The 16,943-nt window shown below is 37.1% G+C and overlaps 1 protein-coding gene across 2 annotated transcripts; it reads left to right on the forward strand.

The window, feature by feature from the left end:
* The first annotated feature begins 282 nt into the window (after window positions 1-282).
* On the forward strand, window positions 283-15,862 carry LOC125867613 (kinesin-like protein KIN-12D). 2 transcript variants are annotated; one of them, XM_049548170.1, is made up of 38 exons: window positions 283-556; window positions 663-1,365; window positions 1,447-1,602; window positions 1,704-1,787; window positions 2,291-2,410; window positions 2,501-2,614; window positions 2,703-2,795; window positions 2,927-3,087; window positions 3,193-3,267; window positions 3,355-3,442; window positions 3,522-3,580; window positions 3,667-3,730; window positions 3,820-3,885; window positions 3,978-4,163; window positions 5,677-5,781; window positions 5,893-6,128; window positions 6,222-6,291; window positions 6,370-6,435; window positions 6,540-6,584; window positions 6,659-6,738; window positions 6,851-6,932; window positions 7,629-9,323; window positions 9,450-9,893; window positions 10,146-12,650; window positions 12,750-12,857; window positions 12,933-13,054; window positions 13,141-13,228; window positions 13,333-13,407; window positions 13,496-13,738; window positions 13,817-13,915; window positions 14,050-14,124; window positions 14,201-14,259; window positions 14,336-14,447; window positions 14,537-14,647; window positions 14,751-14,921; window positions 15,064-15,129; window positions 15,236-15,355; window positions 15,461-15,862. In XM_049548170.1, exons 2-38 carry the CDS (start codon window positions 664-666, stop codon window positions 15,587-15,589), a joined length of 8,874 nt encoding a protein of 2,957 aa, XP_049404127.1. In that variant the 5' UTR covers window positions 283-556; window position 663; the 3' UTR covers window positions 15,590-15,862. The 2 variants fall into 2 exon arrangements, with proteins under 2 accessions (XP_049404127.1, XP_049404136.1); XM_049548179.1 differs by having other exon boundaries at window positions 7,638-9,323.
* The last annotated feature ends 1,081 nt before the right edge of the window (window positions 15,863-16,943 follow it).

The raw sequence follows: 16,943 nt of genomic DNA on the forward strand, positions 1-16,943 counted from the left end.
GTAACAAAAAGGTGCATAATAACATTGTGCACCATTCAAATTGGGTTAATCTTGGCACACCAATCATTCTTGATTAGAGTAAAAACCAAAAAAGTGTGGAACAAAAGGTAATAAAGAAAAAAAGAAGGGCAAAAAAGAATAAATTTGAAAAAACGAAGGCCCCACTCTATGGCAAAAATTTAAATTGTAGCCGTTAGGAATCATTAGTAGGACTATAATTTATTTCAAAATTTCCCCCTCCTATTCCTTTAATTTCCCGAATAAACCCCTCTCTCTATTTCAAAACCCAATGCGCCATTTCAAGCGTTGATTAAATCATAACCGTCCATCTCTGACCCCTGCAGATTCATAATTTGAAAATCTTGATTCAACAACTCAACAGTCTTCACTCTCCAAAAATCTAGAGAGAGAAATTCTCTACTCGAGAATGAGTTTCCATTTCAAGATTTGATGTTTCAAAATCAAGATTCTTGAATTCCTAGTTCAGCTCAAGAAAGTAACTTACAATTTCAACATATAGAGGACTTGGTATTCTCTTCTTCAACACTTCTTTCAGGTACTAACCCCCATTAGTTTCTTTTCTTGAGTTTTGTTTAAAGATTTGTATGGAATTACATTGTATGTGTTTTTGTTGTATCTTGAATCGTTTTGTTGATACACAGAATGTTGAGGGATTTCAAATTCTTGCGACGGAACAGTGGTAAGAATAATACCCAACCGGAGGAAATTGAGAATGTACCGGTGAATCCGAGGGATTCAATGGGTCCTCCAGCTAGTACAGACTCAACAAGGCCTCCTTTAAACGCAATTCAAGAAACCACCAGGAATTTGAAAGGCGGAGTAGATCAACAAGGGGGTGTTAGGGTTACTAAAATTGATAAGACCCCCACTAAACCTAAGGCTAGTAGATATTCAGACATCAATAGAACTCCAGAAAAACCGGCAAGTCTTCCAAAAGGTCGATATGGATGGGTGCAGAAAGCGGGTTCCAGCTCGAATTCTGTGGAAGTGGGGGATGAAGGAAAGATTAATGCAGGTACTTGTGGGAATCAATCAAGGATAGTAGCTGTCAATGCTACTCCACGGTCCACTAGGACGATAGGAAGGGCTAATTCTAACTATTCGGAGAGTCATTCTAATCAAAACACACCATCTAAAAGTGTTACAAAGCCTCCAAATCCTGCATTTTCTTTAGCCAGTAGTTCTAGGCCTTTAGCGAGTGGAGCTGCCCGGACGGCTAATTACACAGCATTGTATAGGGGAATTCCAATCAGTGGTAATTCACCGACTGTTCTTGATACAGTTGAAATTCCTCATTTTGACCTCAAGGAAAATCCATCATTCTGGTTGGAGCACAATGTACAGGTAGGTGGACCTTTATTTGGTGATTATTGTGTTAACCGATCCTTTGGTGATCAAGTACTAAACTACATTGAATTACCACAGGTTTTGATACGAGTGCGTCCTCTCAACAGCATGGAGAGAAGTACTCAAGGGTACACTAGATGCTTGAAGCAGGAAAGTGCACAATGTGTCACTTGGATAGGGCAGCCTGAAACTCGGTTCACATTTGATCACGTGGCATGTGAAACAATCAATCAGGTCTGTGTAATTAGCGTTTAACTTGGAGCATTATGATCATTTCTTGTTGGACTATGTGTGGTCCTACAAGATACTGAAAATTATGCAATTTCATTGTGCAGGAAACACTTTTTAGAATGGTCGGTTTACCGATGGTGGAGAACTGTTTATCTGGATATAATAGCTCCATCTTTGCTTATGGACAGGTTAGGCATGATATTTGGTGAAAAGCTATTGGTGTGACTGCTTCTAAACTTGTGCACTACTAATGTTAAAAGTTGTCACACCACATGCTTAAACAAAGTTTGTTGATGGAAAAAAACTTATTGTTTACTGTAAAAGGTTCATTAAGTTTTCATTGTCTATGCAAATCTTGTAGATAATTTTTCTCTGCAAATACTGAAAACTGTGATTTGCTTGATCAATTGAATGTCGAGATATCCGCCAACTCCTTTAATAATAAAAAAAGCTTCCCCTGAGACGTCTAAAGTTTAGAGGGTCATCCTTACTCTAAATGCAATTCTTTTTTGAAATAATCTGCAACGTTTGGATGCTAAGGCAACTGAGCACTATGTATTTATGATAACTGTCCACATATCTTTCTAGTTCTCAAATCAGTGACACCTATTCTTGATTCTTTTCCAGTCACAAGTTTTTAATTGCCAAGTTTGACTAAAAAATAGTAGCACATTCGGATATCTTCTTGCAGACTGGTAGTGGGAAGACACATACAATGCTTGGTGAGATTGAAGAACTGGAAATCAGGCCGAGCCCCAACCGAGGAATGACGCCGCGCATATTTGAATTCTTGTTTGCAAGGATCAGAGCAGTAAGTAGGATGTTTTGTTGCTTTTTGTTCCTAATACAACTTCTAATCTAGGAATTGTAGGTGAAGTCACTTTTGATCTTTATTTTTCAGGAAGAGGAAAGTCGAAGGGATGAGAGACTACAATACAGCTGCAAATGTTCTTTTCTAGAGATTTATAATGAGCAAATCACTGATCTCCTTGATCCTTCATCCACAAATTTAATGGTAATTTGTCTATCCCGTGTCTGAACTTGACCTAAAAATTGGATGCAACTTACTGCTGTTGGTTCACACTCATATTTTTCTCTTATAGTTGCGAGAGGATATCACAAAAGGTGTTTATGTTGAAAATCTGTCCGAATTTGAAGTCCAAACTGTGGGTGACATTCTTAAGCTCTTGACTCAGGTAACAATATCTGTAGATACTGAGTTTCTTCATTAATATCTTACACTTTGCAGAGCACACACATGAGGCAAGTTTTGTAAGTGGCATAAAAATATTCTCATGAGTTTGAATAAAGTTCAATATCTGTTCAGGGTTCTTTAAACAGGAAAGTTGCAGCAACAAACATGAACAGAGAGAGCAGTCGCTCACACAGTGTCTTTACCTGTATAATTGAGAGTAGGTGGGAAAAGAACTCTGCTGATAACTTCCGTTTTTCAAGGCTTAATCTTGTTGACCTTGCTGGTTCAGAAAGGTAATTCTTTGATTGATAAGAGCAAATATGTTATGTTTACTCAGGAAAGAAAAAACTACAAAAAGATTTCAGACACATCATTTATGTGGCCATTACCTATTACAGGCAAAAAGCTTCTGGTGCTGAGGGTGAACGCTTGAAAGAAGCTGCAAGCATTAACAGATCTTTATCAACTCTAGGGTATTTTTCCTTGATGATTTTCCCTGATAACTCTTGCTTCATCTCCTGGCCTTTTACATTCACTTGACAGAGCATTTCATTCTGCAGTCATGTAATAATGGTTCTGGTTGATGTTGCCAATGGGAGGCCAAGGCATGTTCCTTATAGGGATTCAAAGTTGACATTTCTACTTCAGGTGAACTTTAAAACACATTTTTCTGCCCAGTTTTTAAATTTCGAGTATATCAGCGTCCTTCTTACAGTATAAAATGCAGGATTCACTGGGTGGAAACTCAAAAACAATGATTATATCAAACGTCAGCCCTTCTATCTGGTTGGTGTTATTTTAAACTTTCTTAATCTTATGCTGACTAGTTTTGGTGAAAAATTATTCAACTATGCTGATTTTTTTATCCTCAGCTGTGCAGCTGAAACACTGAATACGTTAAAGTTTGCTCAACGGGCAAAACTTATTCAGAACAATGTAAGCATATAACTTAGCTGATGACAAAGTGGCCATCATTCAGCCTCAATATTTTAACTTTGTTCCTTTTCTCCTTTTGCAATATGAAGGCTGTCGTCAATGAAGATTCTTCAGCAGATGTCTCTGCTCTTAAACATGAGATAAGACTTCTAAAGGTAGAAAGCCTCTTTAAATATTTACTATGCAATGTAGAAGTTGGTGTGAACTTAAAAACTGATGGAAAAGATTGGTGGAATTTTTGAAACAGGAGGAGCTTTCGTCTTTGAAACGTCAGAATATATCTAGAGCTTTATCATTTGGTCAAACAACTATTTCAGGAGACTCTAGACTGGAAGATGACAGTAGTAATGATGAAAAGGCACTCGAGACAGATCAGAATGGTAGTTTGATAGCAAAGGAGGCCAAGGGCATTATAAGGTTATCCTCTAAACAGGTAAATCATATTGTTTTTAGGCTTCTTTTATTTACATTGCTTATCGCATATATTCTTTTTTCTTTCACGAAGAAAGTTTGCAAGTCAAAAGTATGACTCAACACTTTCAATAAGCTTTCAAGTAATCATTCCAGAGGGCGCTACACCACCTTCTGATGTACAAACACTGAAGAATACAACTGTGTTTAATTCAGTTCCATTTTACATTAATCAAGGTCTAAAGTTGCACGATTGTGTTACTACAACATAAGCACTCAAGGGAAGTCAATGAAGTGGGGTTGAGAACCATGAGATCTTAGGTTCAAATATCAGCGAAGGCAGAAACATTAGATGATTTCTTCTCATTTATCCAAGCCTTAGTGGACACAATCATCCGGTACTTGTGCTTAGTGGGATGTAGCAGATTTAGTGCCTAAATACCTACAACTCAGAAGTCTTCTAGGAGAATAGCATGATAGATGAAGATGTAACATATACAAATAGAATAAAATGACTGAATAAAAGATTGTTACAATGTGTTATGTGATAGAAAGATACCTAACGAGGTAAATAAAAGATATATGGAACAGTTGTGGGACCATTGATATTATATTATAGTAAAGATGACTGTCGTAAACTGCATATGTTAAGATAAATATGCAGTCATACAAAATTAGATAATAATAGAAATTGATCATATCTGAAAGAGGGTGCAAGTAGCACACATGGAGGAGAAAATGGGAGGCAGCTTGAAATACTTCTGTCCTGTCCATTGTCCTACATAGACATCTTAAATACATCAGTTCATGGGCGTGACAATATGATGATTGAGGGTGATAAAACAGGATAAGTTGTACCGAAAAATCACATAGAGGAAAGTTGCTTCATTAGACTTAAGATCTCTCAAAAACAATGAAACTTAGTTAGGAGAATAGAAAACACAATTGAAGTAAAGGTTCCATATAGGCGATACCAACTAGTTAGGAAGAAACTAGTTAACGCACAGTGTGTAGGATAAGTGTGGTCAGAGAACTCAGTTCTATCTAAAAAGGAAAGTTTACTCAATGTCAGTATAAGTGTACTTGAATTAAGCAGAATGGACTAGAGAATTCATATAATCAACACCAACTGATTCGGACTAGTCGATTAAGATTAATTGACAGTATAAGAACAGGAAGAAAAGAACTATATTTGTAAGCTGAATACAGGAAGAAAGGAACTATGCTGAACAATATTTGTTTTTTTCTTCTTTCTGATTTTATTCAAAACCTTCATTACGCAGTTACTTCTCATAGTATCTTGTTGCTTGTCCCAGCTTGGTTCACTCTGATTATTGCATCTCTATCTGGTGTTCTTACATTCTTGCATCTTCATGGGTAAAAATCAGACTTCACTTTTTTTCATCCAGGAGATCTGGTGTTCTTACATACATATATCTTCATGGCTAAAGAATCTGATCTCACTTTCTTCATCCAAATGCTTATCTACTCTGCTGTGCAATGATTCCTCTTGCTTTTATTTTTTTATTTTTCAGTTCAAATCACTAGAGACCACACTAGCTGGTTCTTTAAGGAGAGAGCAGATGGCTGAAACTTCTATCAAACAACTTGAAGCTGAAATTGAGCAGCTTAACCGTCTGGTGACCCTCTTCGCACTTTCTTGCCTTCTATCCCATTTCTTTGTTTAGGTTTGACATTTTCAATAAGATACTAACTTCCGTACACGGTTATCCTGCATGTTTGTTTCTTAGGTTCGTCAAAGGGAGGAAGATAATCGGTGCACCAAGATGATGCTAAAGTTCAGAGAAGAGAGAATTCAAAGGATGGAGTCACTTATCAATGGACTAATTCCAGCAGATAGTTTTTTATTGGAGGAAAACAGTGCACTTGCTGAAGAAATCCAGTTGCTTCATGCTAAGGTTGATAGAAATCCAGAAGTAACTCGATTCGCATGTGAAAACATTAGGCTTTTAGAAGAACTGCGGAGGTAGAATGTTGTACATACATATCCAATAACCTAAATACTGAAGCTCGTTTACTTTTTATTCTTCAACAATTTTTCGTTCTGCTGGGCTTGTAGATTTCAAGATTTTTATGAAGAAGGAGAGAGAGAAATTCTGTTGAATGAGGTTTCTAACTTGCGGGATCAGGTAAATTCTGTGCCTTTTGTCTTTTCTAGCTCTTTGACTTGTATAAGAGTATGATGTCAAGACAATATATGTGTACAGCTACTTAACAATATTGATGGGAACTTGAAGCAGCACAGCCATTTGGACATGAATATTCCATCTCAGGTAATGTTTAAAACAGCTTGTACGGTGTGTTCTTTCCTCTTTCAGCTGCTTTAAAGATACAAATTCAAGCCTGCTTATGTTCAAGCATCTTTTGCCTGGTGCAGGAGCCTGTACATGTTTGCGACGAACAAACTACACTGCATTTAGAGGTTGGTCTCTGGTGACCCCCCCTAACTTGAAGAAATTGAATAAACTTGGTCTCATATGTATTTTAATGTTTCAGTTAAAAAAGACTTTATATGAGTTGGAGGAATGCCAGACTAACCTAAACTGTTGTTTAGAGAAAAATGAAAAACTCAGCAGGTTAGTGACCCTTTTCAACTGTGGTTATACAGACTTTCTTGACGTTTAACATATTGAAATTATAACTGCTGCTACTATTAGTTTCCTCTAACTTGCTCTCAATCCTCTTCAGGGAAATAGATGAACTACGAGGTTCATTAAATAGCATCAGTTCCGCTGACAATGATCGCGATGGCGGGGTTGACGTCATAAAGGTAATTTTCCTTCTGAACAAGCATGTTTTTGTCATTATATAACTGAGAATAAGAGAAGAGCAAGAAAGATAAGGGAGAACACGACACCCTTATCATGATTCAGGGAGTTGCGTTGGATGTTTGAATTAAACTGATGCTTTTCCGGACTTTGGTAATGTATCTGAAATAAGAATATTTCACAATTCGTCTAGTGCAAAGTATTGCCACAAAATAACAGAATAAACTTGTGTTGAAGAGCCCCCAAGGCCTAGCTCGAGTGGTAAAAGGTGGAGGATTTGTGGCTTAGGTCGCAGGTTCAAGCCCCACACCATGCAAAGCGAAGCTCGGTATTTAAGTGGAGAAGGGTAGAGGCGGGCTCATTATCCACCGAGTTTAGAAGGCTGTGATTGGTCCAAAGGGCAGGTCAGAGACGGATTTCTCGGTTATCAAAAAAAAAAAAAAACTTGTGTTGAAGTAGCTCATAGCTCTGACCTCAAAAGTTTTTGGGTAACCTAATTTTCAGTTATTAAAGCTGTTGACATAAGTTGCCAAAACAAATACACAAGATATTAGAGCATAATCAGCCTGAGTTTGTACCTTTTTCTCATGATTCTTGACCATTCATATTGCTTGTATAGAATCCCACCGAATATTCTTTGTACAGTTTAGTTTTTTGTTTGCAAAAACTCTACTTTGTTCATGTTCTTGATGTGAAAGACTTTTCAGGAGTCAACATCAGAAGCTGTGGCTCTTAATGGCAAATCAGAAACTTTTGCTGAGAATGAGAAGGAAGATACGAGGAAAGAAGAAATGATGGAGCACATAGAGGAAATTATGGATTTGCAACTTGAGTTGGACATTCTGAAGGTTATAATTCAAGAAGAAAGGTTGCATCACAATGAATTGCAGCAACATGCTCAATCCATGATGCAAGACCGAGACTCATCAAAAGAACAGCTTCTGTTAGTGACCCAGAAATGTGAAGATGTTCACGCAGAACTTGGGGAAGCCAAATCCATTACTGAAGCTCTTGAATCCCAACATCTCTTAGCAATCACTGAGGTAGAAGATCTAAGAAACAGTAACAGTCGTTATGCTGAAGTAGTGCGGAAACTGGAGCTTGAAATCTCTTCCTTGAAGGAGAAAATGTTTCATCAAGGATCGAGAGATCTCTCATCATCTAAGCTCTTGGAAAGTGATGATTCTCCTTTGCAAGCAAAGCTTAAAAAGATGCATGACTCCCTTGAGAAGGCCAAAATGTTGAATCGGCGTTACCAAAGTGACTCTGAATTTCATGTGTCAAATGAGGAAGCGATGGATGAAATAAGCAGGCAGGCTGAGGCAGAAACTGCTGAAGTGATTGTATGCTTGCAGGAAGAACTCCTCCTTCTTCAGCAGGAAGTTGAAAATAGCAGCTTGAAAGAGATGGAGAGCAGAAAGAGGTTAACTGAGTTGGAAACTGAAGTTAAAAATTTGGAGGCAAAATTATCTCTGATGACAGAAGAAAATCTAAAACTTGGTGAAAGTGTATATGACAAAGAAAAAGAGTTAATAAATATGTCTGAAGAATGGGAGCAGGTAAACAACGAGATTGAAGCTATTGTATGTGGGGGGCATGAGGCTCTCAAAGATGCCTGTGAGCAACTGGATTTTATTTCCAGTACATTTCCAGATAAGAGAAGCAGGATATCTGAACAATTTGGCAGAATGACAAAATACATTGTTGAAAAGGAGTTATTTATTGAAGAGCTCAACCAGAGTCTGGAGAATGCTCTCAACAGAAGAAATGATATGGAGTCCATGTTGAGATCTCTTAGAGGGGCAGTTTTAGTTATGACGGAGGCTCACCAGTTAGATTGCCATGAAAAAGATGCTGAGCTATTTTCTTTGACATCCCAGTTGAGCTCAAAGGCACATGTCATCTCAGAACTTGAGAACAAGATTAAGCATGGGGAGGATCAACTCAGAAAGGTGTCAAGCAGTGCAACAGTCGCTTTCTTGGTAGTTAACTGGTTGTCGGAACAGAATTCTAACTGTGTTGATGCGTTAAACCAGAAGGACATGCAGCTTATGGAATCTCTAGAAACAAGCAGACAAAAGGATGCTATTCTCTGGGATCAAGCTTCAGTAGTTGCCGCTGCAGAGAATCAAAATGAGTCTCTGAGAACGGAGCTACATACTCTGGAAAAGACATGCAGTGATCTGAGACTTCAGTTGTTTGAGGAGCAAAGACAAAAGCTGGATGAAAATGATATGTTGAAAACGATTGAGAAACTTAAAGAGCTGAAAGCAGGTGTTTCAACAGTACGTTTGCACCTCAGTGAGTGTGTGGAAAGAAGTGGAAGTCATGGAAAAGATATAAGCAATGCAACTCATGCTTCTTTTTCTAGTGATGACAAGTTTGAAACATTGGTAAGTTATGTGCCGTTATGTTTGAAAGTAACTCATATCTTATAGTATCTATTTTTTAAGTGGAATGGTAGATTCTTCGTGATGGATTTTATTATTATGTAATCCAACTTTAACGTATTGTTGCAGACAGGTAGTGAGACAAGACAACACAGCCAGCACCTAGAGTCATTTATTCTTGAAGATAGGACAGCTGAAAAAACAGACTGTTCCTTCGACAAAAGTAATAATATGATTGGATCAGCCAGCAAGCAGGATACTTTTCAAATAAATTGGAAGGATAAGAGCAGAGATGCTACAGTTATTCTACTAAGGAAAGAAATGGAATCTGCTCTTGATTGCTTAAAAGGAGTGCAAACTGAAATGGCCAGATTACATGTTGAGAAAGAAGCCCTGTGGTCATCTGAGCAAAAGAGTAAAGAGAGCATTGGAGATTTTCTGGCTGCAGCAACTTCTCTACAGACCTATATGGATAAGTTTGAACAGGAACTTGTGGAGTTGGTAGACAATAAATTACGAACAATTGAAGGTGCTGTGCTGGAGTCCTCCAGCTCCTGGTATGAGCAAAAAAAGGTATGCCCATATCACTAGAAACACATCATATATTACTGCTCATGACTTTCAATGCTGAAATCCTTCTTTTTGACTGTTCATTACAATTTTATAATCCTTGAGAACAATCATCTTGACGGATTAAATAATGCGTTCTAAAATATAAGATTAGAATTCAATTTAAAGGACAAGTTCCTAACCACTAAATTAAGTATGATAGAATCAATAACACGGTCTCAGTCTGATCTGCTCTCTCGAAATTCTTGTCTGCAGCTACTTGAAGCTGAACTTTGTGATGCTAAGGCAGTGGCGGCCCAGAAAGCTACTGAAGCTTCCTGCATTCTAGCCAAATTTGAAGAGGTTCAAGACACCATGAAAGAAGCAGACATCATGATAAATGAGCTAATGATAGCAAATGAATCCTTAAAGCTTGACATCAAAAGGCTTAAGAAGAAGGAGATCAGGTTAACTGAAAAGAGAGACATCCTTGTTAATGAAAATCAAAGCTTGCAGTCGTCTAATGATCTAAAGGACATGCATTACCAAAGACTGGAAAATGAGTTTGAGTCAGATCTAGCAATGATGCTAAGGCTGGTGTTGGAGCTAGAGGATATAGTTTCACAGGCAGCAACCACTTCCACAGATGAGCTCAAGTCTGTAACATCTGATGTCCTTATCATAAAGTCTCAACTTCATGCATCAACTAAGTACATGAAGTCATGGCTTGAGGAGATCTGGTCTGATATTATTGTCAAGGACTGTGCTCTGTCTGTCTTGCATCTTTGTCACATGGGCATTCTCTTAGAAGCTGCAACCGGATTGAATGTAGAAAATGGGCTACTCAATCATGGGCTAAGTGAATCAAACTCATTAATATCTAAGTTGAAGGAGCAGAACTTCAAAGCACAGAAGGAGCTTGAAATGTGCAGAACTCTGAAGGGGAAATTATTGGCCGACATTAAAAATAGCTTTGATCGTGTATTAAGGAAAGAGTCTGATGCAGGGGATCTTACCTCCAAACTTGGCTCTTTCGAGAAAAAAATATTTAATCTGCAGTTCCAGGAAGAGTCAATGTTAGCAAGGTCCGAGCAAATGGGATCTGAGCTTGTTGAGTTAATGAAAGAGATAGATCTCAGCAACAAAACTGTCTTGGCATCTCTTATAGATCAAGAAAGGGTGCTGAAGGACAAAGAGGAAGCCGTGAAGTCTCTGGAAGATAGTTTGACTATGGAGTTTTCTGCAAAAGACTTTGAGTCATTAATTTTGTCATCTGAGTTAGAAGAGAGGACCATATTAATATCTGAGTTGGAGAGAAAAAATAAGTACTTCTATGAAGTTGCCGAAGGTTTGAAGAGAGAAATCATTTTTGACAATCTAGATGTTGCATTAACCGCATCCATCTTACATGACAAGGAAGTTGAGGTTTCTAATCTACAAGAGGAAGTTGCAGAAGCAGGAAGGAAGCAGCAGAATTTGTTGGCCGAACTTAGTGTAATGGATTCCATGATTGCCAAAGTTCACTCCAGAAAAAATGCTCTTGAGAAAGATGTGTGCTCACTGATGGAAGCTTCTTGTTTGAATGAGACATTAAAGCATGAACTTGGTGAATTAAAGGAAGGAAAGATTGTTCTGACAACCCAGGTCCAGGAACTTGGCTCTAAAAATGAGAAGTTGCTTGAAGAATTGCAAAAGAAGGACTCAGCCCTTGAAAGTTCTTCAAGTCGCATCTTTGTCCTTGACCAACAAAATCAGATGTTGCAGAATGAAACTTGCTTGCTGGAAGCAGCATCATGCAGACTCCAGAATGATATGGAAATGAAAGAAGCAGAAATTAAGAAAATGAATTGTCTAAAAAAGGTGATTGAAGAACTGCAGCATGAAATAGCAGAGTTAAAAGGAGAACGTTGCCAAATTTTCTCAGAGTTGGAGGTAAAGAAAGAAGAGATCGAGAGAATCAGTGTTTTGGCAGCAGAGAATACTTTCTTGAGAATCCAACTCACATCTTGTGAGAAGGGTAACATTGACACTTTTGATATGGTGCTCAAAGTAGACAGCATTGGGAGTAAAGCACTTAATGTTTTTCAAAACAAAAGTGCTGAATTTGATGCCATGTTACAAAACATACATGAAGAACTTGAAAGGGCATCCAAGTTTTTTGAAGAGTTTGAATCATTGGAGAATTCTGCTGAAGAGATATTAATACAAAGTGCTTCCCTGCAAACTGAGTTAGTACGGAAGGATGACATCATCAAAGGAATGCTATTTGACCTTAGTTTGTTACAAGAATCGGCATCTAACCACAAGGATCAAAAAGATGAAATTGATGATCTGATGGCTTCTATAAATTCTTTGGAAAATGAGCTTGATGAAGCTGTTTGCAAAGGTCAAGCGCTTGAAGTTCAGTTGCAGGAAAAGATAAGTAAGATAGCAATTTTGGAGTCAGATATCTCTCAAAAGTGCAAGGACATAGAATTGCTTTCACAGACAAACTCGGAGCTGGCTGCCAGTGCCAAGGACACCATGGAAGAAAAATGTTCCATCGAGGAGGAATTGTTAGAGAAAAGGGAAGTCTGTGAGAACTTAGAGATAGAAATTACCAACTTTGGTGATATTGTTGGCGAAATGGGCAACTCAATTGAATGCTTGAAGAGAAATCTGAGTGGTGTTACCAGTGAAAAAGAAATTCTCCATGGAGAAATTCTCATGTTGAAAAAGAAACTAGAGACAACACAAACTCTTGCGGAGGAAAATGAAGCAATTGCCATAGAAGCGAAAGAGGTGGAATTGTGTTTTAAACTACTTTCTTCAGTTATTGATCTCTAATGTTTTCCTTCTTTTTGTTTTCTTTTTCTCACAACAATATTCTATTCATGTCAGGTGGCCGATATAGCAAAACTCCAGGCTGTTGAGAAAGAAGAGGAGGTTAAATTGTTAGAGAGGTCTGTTGAGGAATTGGAGTGCACAGTGAATGTACTAGAAAATGAGGTACTCATTCTTGCAAAGCTTAAATGTATTTATCAATTTATTTATCATTTAATAACATGATTTCCCACTTTATAGGTTGAATTTGTCAGAGGAGAGGCTGAGCGACAGCTGTTACAAAGAGAGGAGCTGGAATTGGAACTTCATGCCATCAAGCAACACATGAACAATGTAAAAGGCAGTGATGCTGATATGAGAAGGTTTCTGACAACTATACCATGCAACCTGAAATCTCAAAAATAGGACTCATTTAGGTTTCTAAATGTTCTGATATCTATGTATGCAGGCATCAAGAGGAAAAAGAAAAGAGTCTTCAAGAAGCTTGTCAGCGCATACAACTTCTTGAGGGAGAAATCATCTCTAGAGATGCTGAAGTGAGTTTGGTCCTCTGTATCTTCACTACAATTTTTTGTTCTTTAAGAGTTGACGTTCAATTTCATTAACTTGTTAGATTAACTTATTTCATTTTCTTTAACAGCTAGCCCACTTCAAGGCTCATATATCAGAACTAAATTTGCATGCTGAGGCACAGGCTAGCGAGTATAAGGAAAAGGTGATTCCTCATTCCTTCTGTTGATTTTGATAGAGTTGGTGTTGGTTGCTAACCTGTGGTTTTAACCTAATATCAAAATTCAAAACAGTTTAAGGCATTAGAAGCATTGGCACAGAAAGTGAAGATGGATCCCCATGCCACCCAAGCTCCAGCTTTATCATCAAGCAAATTGGAAAAAAATTCTTCAAAGCCTAGGGGTTCTGGTTCCCCTTTCAAATGCATTGGCATAGGCTTGGTTCAGCAGTTGATGTCTGAGAGGGATGAGGAGCATAGTGCAGAAAGACATCGCATCCAAGAACTTGAGGCTCTAGCTGCTAGTAGACAAAAAGAGGTAATTCACATCCTAAAACAATATGACTTATTTTTGTAAAATTTCCTCTACTCAATTGTGATCATACACTCATCGCAGATATTCATGTTGAACTCAAAATTAGCTGTTGCTGATAGCATGACCCATGATGTAATGCGCGATCTATTGGGTGTGAAACTGGACATGAATAACTATGCGGTAATTTAAATAAACCTATATTTTTTTGTTAGGAGGGAATGTTAATACCAAAGGCCATTTCCTTTTTTATGTTCTCTAGTATGACCTGACAATTTCACATGTGTTTGTTTGGCTTATGTGGGTTACCCCACCAGAATCTGCTGGATAATCCGCAAATAAAAATGTTGATGGAGATGGCTCGAGTCCGTAATGTTGATGCTGAGGTCAAGGTAAACTTAGTAAGGATATAATGATATAACGAACATAGTCTGGACTTATCTAATATTAGTAACTGCTTGCTTGCAGGAGGAAGAGTATTGTAAGCTGAGGCAACAGCTAAATGAGTTTATAGAGGAGCGGAAAGGGTATTAATTGTCAATTAGATTTCGAGAGTCATCTTGTTGTTGTTGCGTTTCTCATTTGTTTTTTATTGATAATTAGATGGATTGAGGAAATTGAGAGAAAACAAGCAGAGATGGTGGCTGCACAGATTGCACTTGAAAAACTGCGCCAGCGGAATCACTTGCTTACAACTGAAAATGAAATGATAAAGGTAAGAGATGTTAGTAACTTTTTTCTCTATTACACCTCAGCAGGTTGTTACTGTATTAAAAATCACTTGTACACCGGAAATTTTCTCAGATGGAGAACATGAATCATAAAAAGAAGGTCATGGAACTTGAAGCAGACATAAAGAAGTTGTCTGGTCAGCAAAACCTTCAACAGCGCATCCACCATCATGCTAAAATTAAGGTTGGTACCTTTTTACCAGACTTTCCAGACTGAAGATTGACATCTTAAAAGTGTTGGTTGGTATTTTTTGCTACAGCACTAATCCACCATGGGTCTGTCACAGGAAGAGAACAATTTACTGAAAAATCAGAATGATGACCTTATAGTAAAGCTGCGGAAAACTGAATCAATTCTTTCTCGAGTTAGGGAAGAGCTGGCTCACTTCCGTCAAACTAATGGAAGAAGCCCCTACATTAATTTTGACAAGGAGCAAACGCTGGAGAACAAGTTGAAGGTTTGTATGTTTTAGTTGTTAATCATTTTATGTGCATAGGAGGAATTCCACAATGTGACTTGTGGACATGAATTATGTTAGGAAGAGGAGAATTCTTTTGTGCGTCTCTAGGAATTTAAATAGTTGGGAATTTGTCCAACAGGAAAAGGAAGAGGAAAGATTGCAATTGGCGCAGAAGTTACTTGGTCTGTGCACTACTGTGCTAAAGGTAAGGAAATTTCATTTTTTATTTACTATAATATCAAAGGAAATGTTGGTTGTAGTCTCTAGTTCTTTAGCGTTGGTTTTTTTATCATTTGAAATTTATACTGCAGGCTGCTGGATTAACAAAACTAACATCTGAGATGGGGATCTCAGCAGCTGAAGAAGCACTTGAGCAGCTCAAAAACAGATTGACTTCACTGGAAAGAGAACTACAAGATGCCAAATTTAAGGTAATATCCATATTATTTCAATCATTTTGCTTGATCGTAAACCTCAGAACACTGATTGTATCAAACTAGCGACGCTAAGTCACTAACAAGTTCCTTCTTCAACAGAACAAAATGACTAACGAACGGCTCCGATTGTCTGAGTTCATGCCACAATCCTCCCCTCTAAGAACGAATGAAAATGGACATATTTCAAACAGAGGATCATCTTCCCCTCTAACTGTCTTTGATCGGTGAAGATTCTTTTACCAACTTAAAGAGGAAGAGTAGTTATCATCTGTACATGGTGTTAGTTTTTTGCTAGCAGTTTGTTCATATATCCCTTTGTACTTGATATACACAGTGTATACAAATCATGGAAATCTGTAAATAGTGAATCCATGATTTTGTATTATCTTTATTTGGAAGTATTTGTGCAATATGTGTAATTCTTTATTCTGTAAATTTACCAGTATAACGTCTACAAAGGCATATGTTGTTGTACAATCACAATTAATTATGTTTACAGCACTGAAATTATGGTTGAGTCTGCGGTTATAACTTTTGCTTTTTATTGCAATAAACCAAATTCATTTTTAAAATAAAATATCTTAAAGAAGATTGACAAATAAAGTACTTGTTCCCAACAATTAAAACCAATATTATGACCTCCATCCTAGACAATACTTGTCTTTATATTTTCAGGAGTTCCAAGTTTTCTTAGTTCATTCAACTAATGAAAGTTTTTTTTTCTTATGTATTGTAATATTTCCACATTCCACTACACCAAGTGGTGCAAGGTGGATTCTCTCTTTAACAAACACTACTTGGAACTTGAACAATAAAATGAAGGCATAATGCATAAATATGTCCTTTAATTTGACTTTAAGCTGACATTTATACATTTTAATTCTCGGCGTACACACGTAGACATTTAAATTAATATTAAATTGAACAAACAAACGCTCACATCTGTAGGATGTCACGTAGTGTGTCTATTCGTTCAATTTTAGTGTCTACTTGTGCACACTCAAAGTTAGAGGGTATAAATACCAACTAAAGCCAAGTTAAAAGATATGTTGATTTATTATATACTTAATTCACCCATATAAATTCTAATGAAAGTCGAATTTAGCTGATTCCAATACAAACCTACACCACCATGAAAAAAGTAAAAATAATAAGTGGGCATCTATTGTATGCCAATATGGCCCCAATTCTTGACGTAGACCGTAGATGTACATGCTTAATAATTTAATGGGTAAATTACATAAATTTCATAGTTTTAATATAAAATTACAATCTATCTCTAATAAGTTTTTAATTACATTAATCCCTTAAAAATTAAAAAAAGTCTGATACAATAATTAAAGCTCTGATACATTAATATGTAGCCTGGATATATTAAATACTATCTCGGATACATAATATGTACTCGAATACATTAAATACTGGCTCGGATACATTAAAAACTATCTCGAATACATAATATGTAGCTCGGATACATTAAATACTGGCTCAGATACATTAATATGCAGCTCGAATACATTAAAGAAATAAGGGATTTTGAAGATTTTTAAAAGTAATAGAGAATAATGAAAATAAGTGAAAC

This window comes from Solanum stenotomum, chromosome 1 (assembly GCF_019186545.1).
Source record: "Solanum stenotomum isolate F172 chromosome 1, ASM1918654v1, whole genome shotgun sequence".
In the NCBI taxonomy this organism is placed as follows: Eukaryota; Viridiplantae; Streptophyta; class Magnoliopsida; order Solanales; family Solanaceae; genus Solanum; species Solanum stenotomum.

Coding starts and splice junctions, on each gene's coding strand:
- LOC125867613 (XM_049548170.1), top strand. CDS start 664: ATGTTGAGGGATTTCAAATTCTTGCGACGGAACAGTGGTAAGAATAAT. Junction 1,366..1,446: donor GGTTGGAGCACAATGTACAG/GTAGGTGGACCT, acceptor GAATTACCACAG/GTTTTGATACGAGTGCGTCC. Junction 1,603..1,703: donor CATGTGAAACAATCAATCAG/GTCTGTGTAATT, acceptor TTCATTGTGCAG/GAAACACTTTTTAGAATGGT.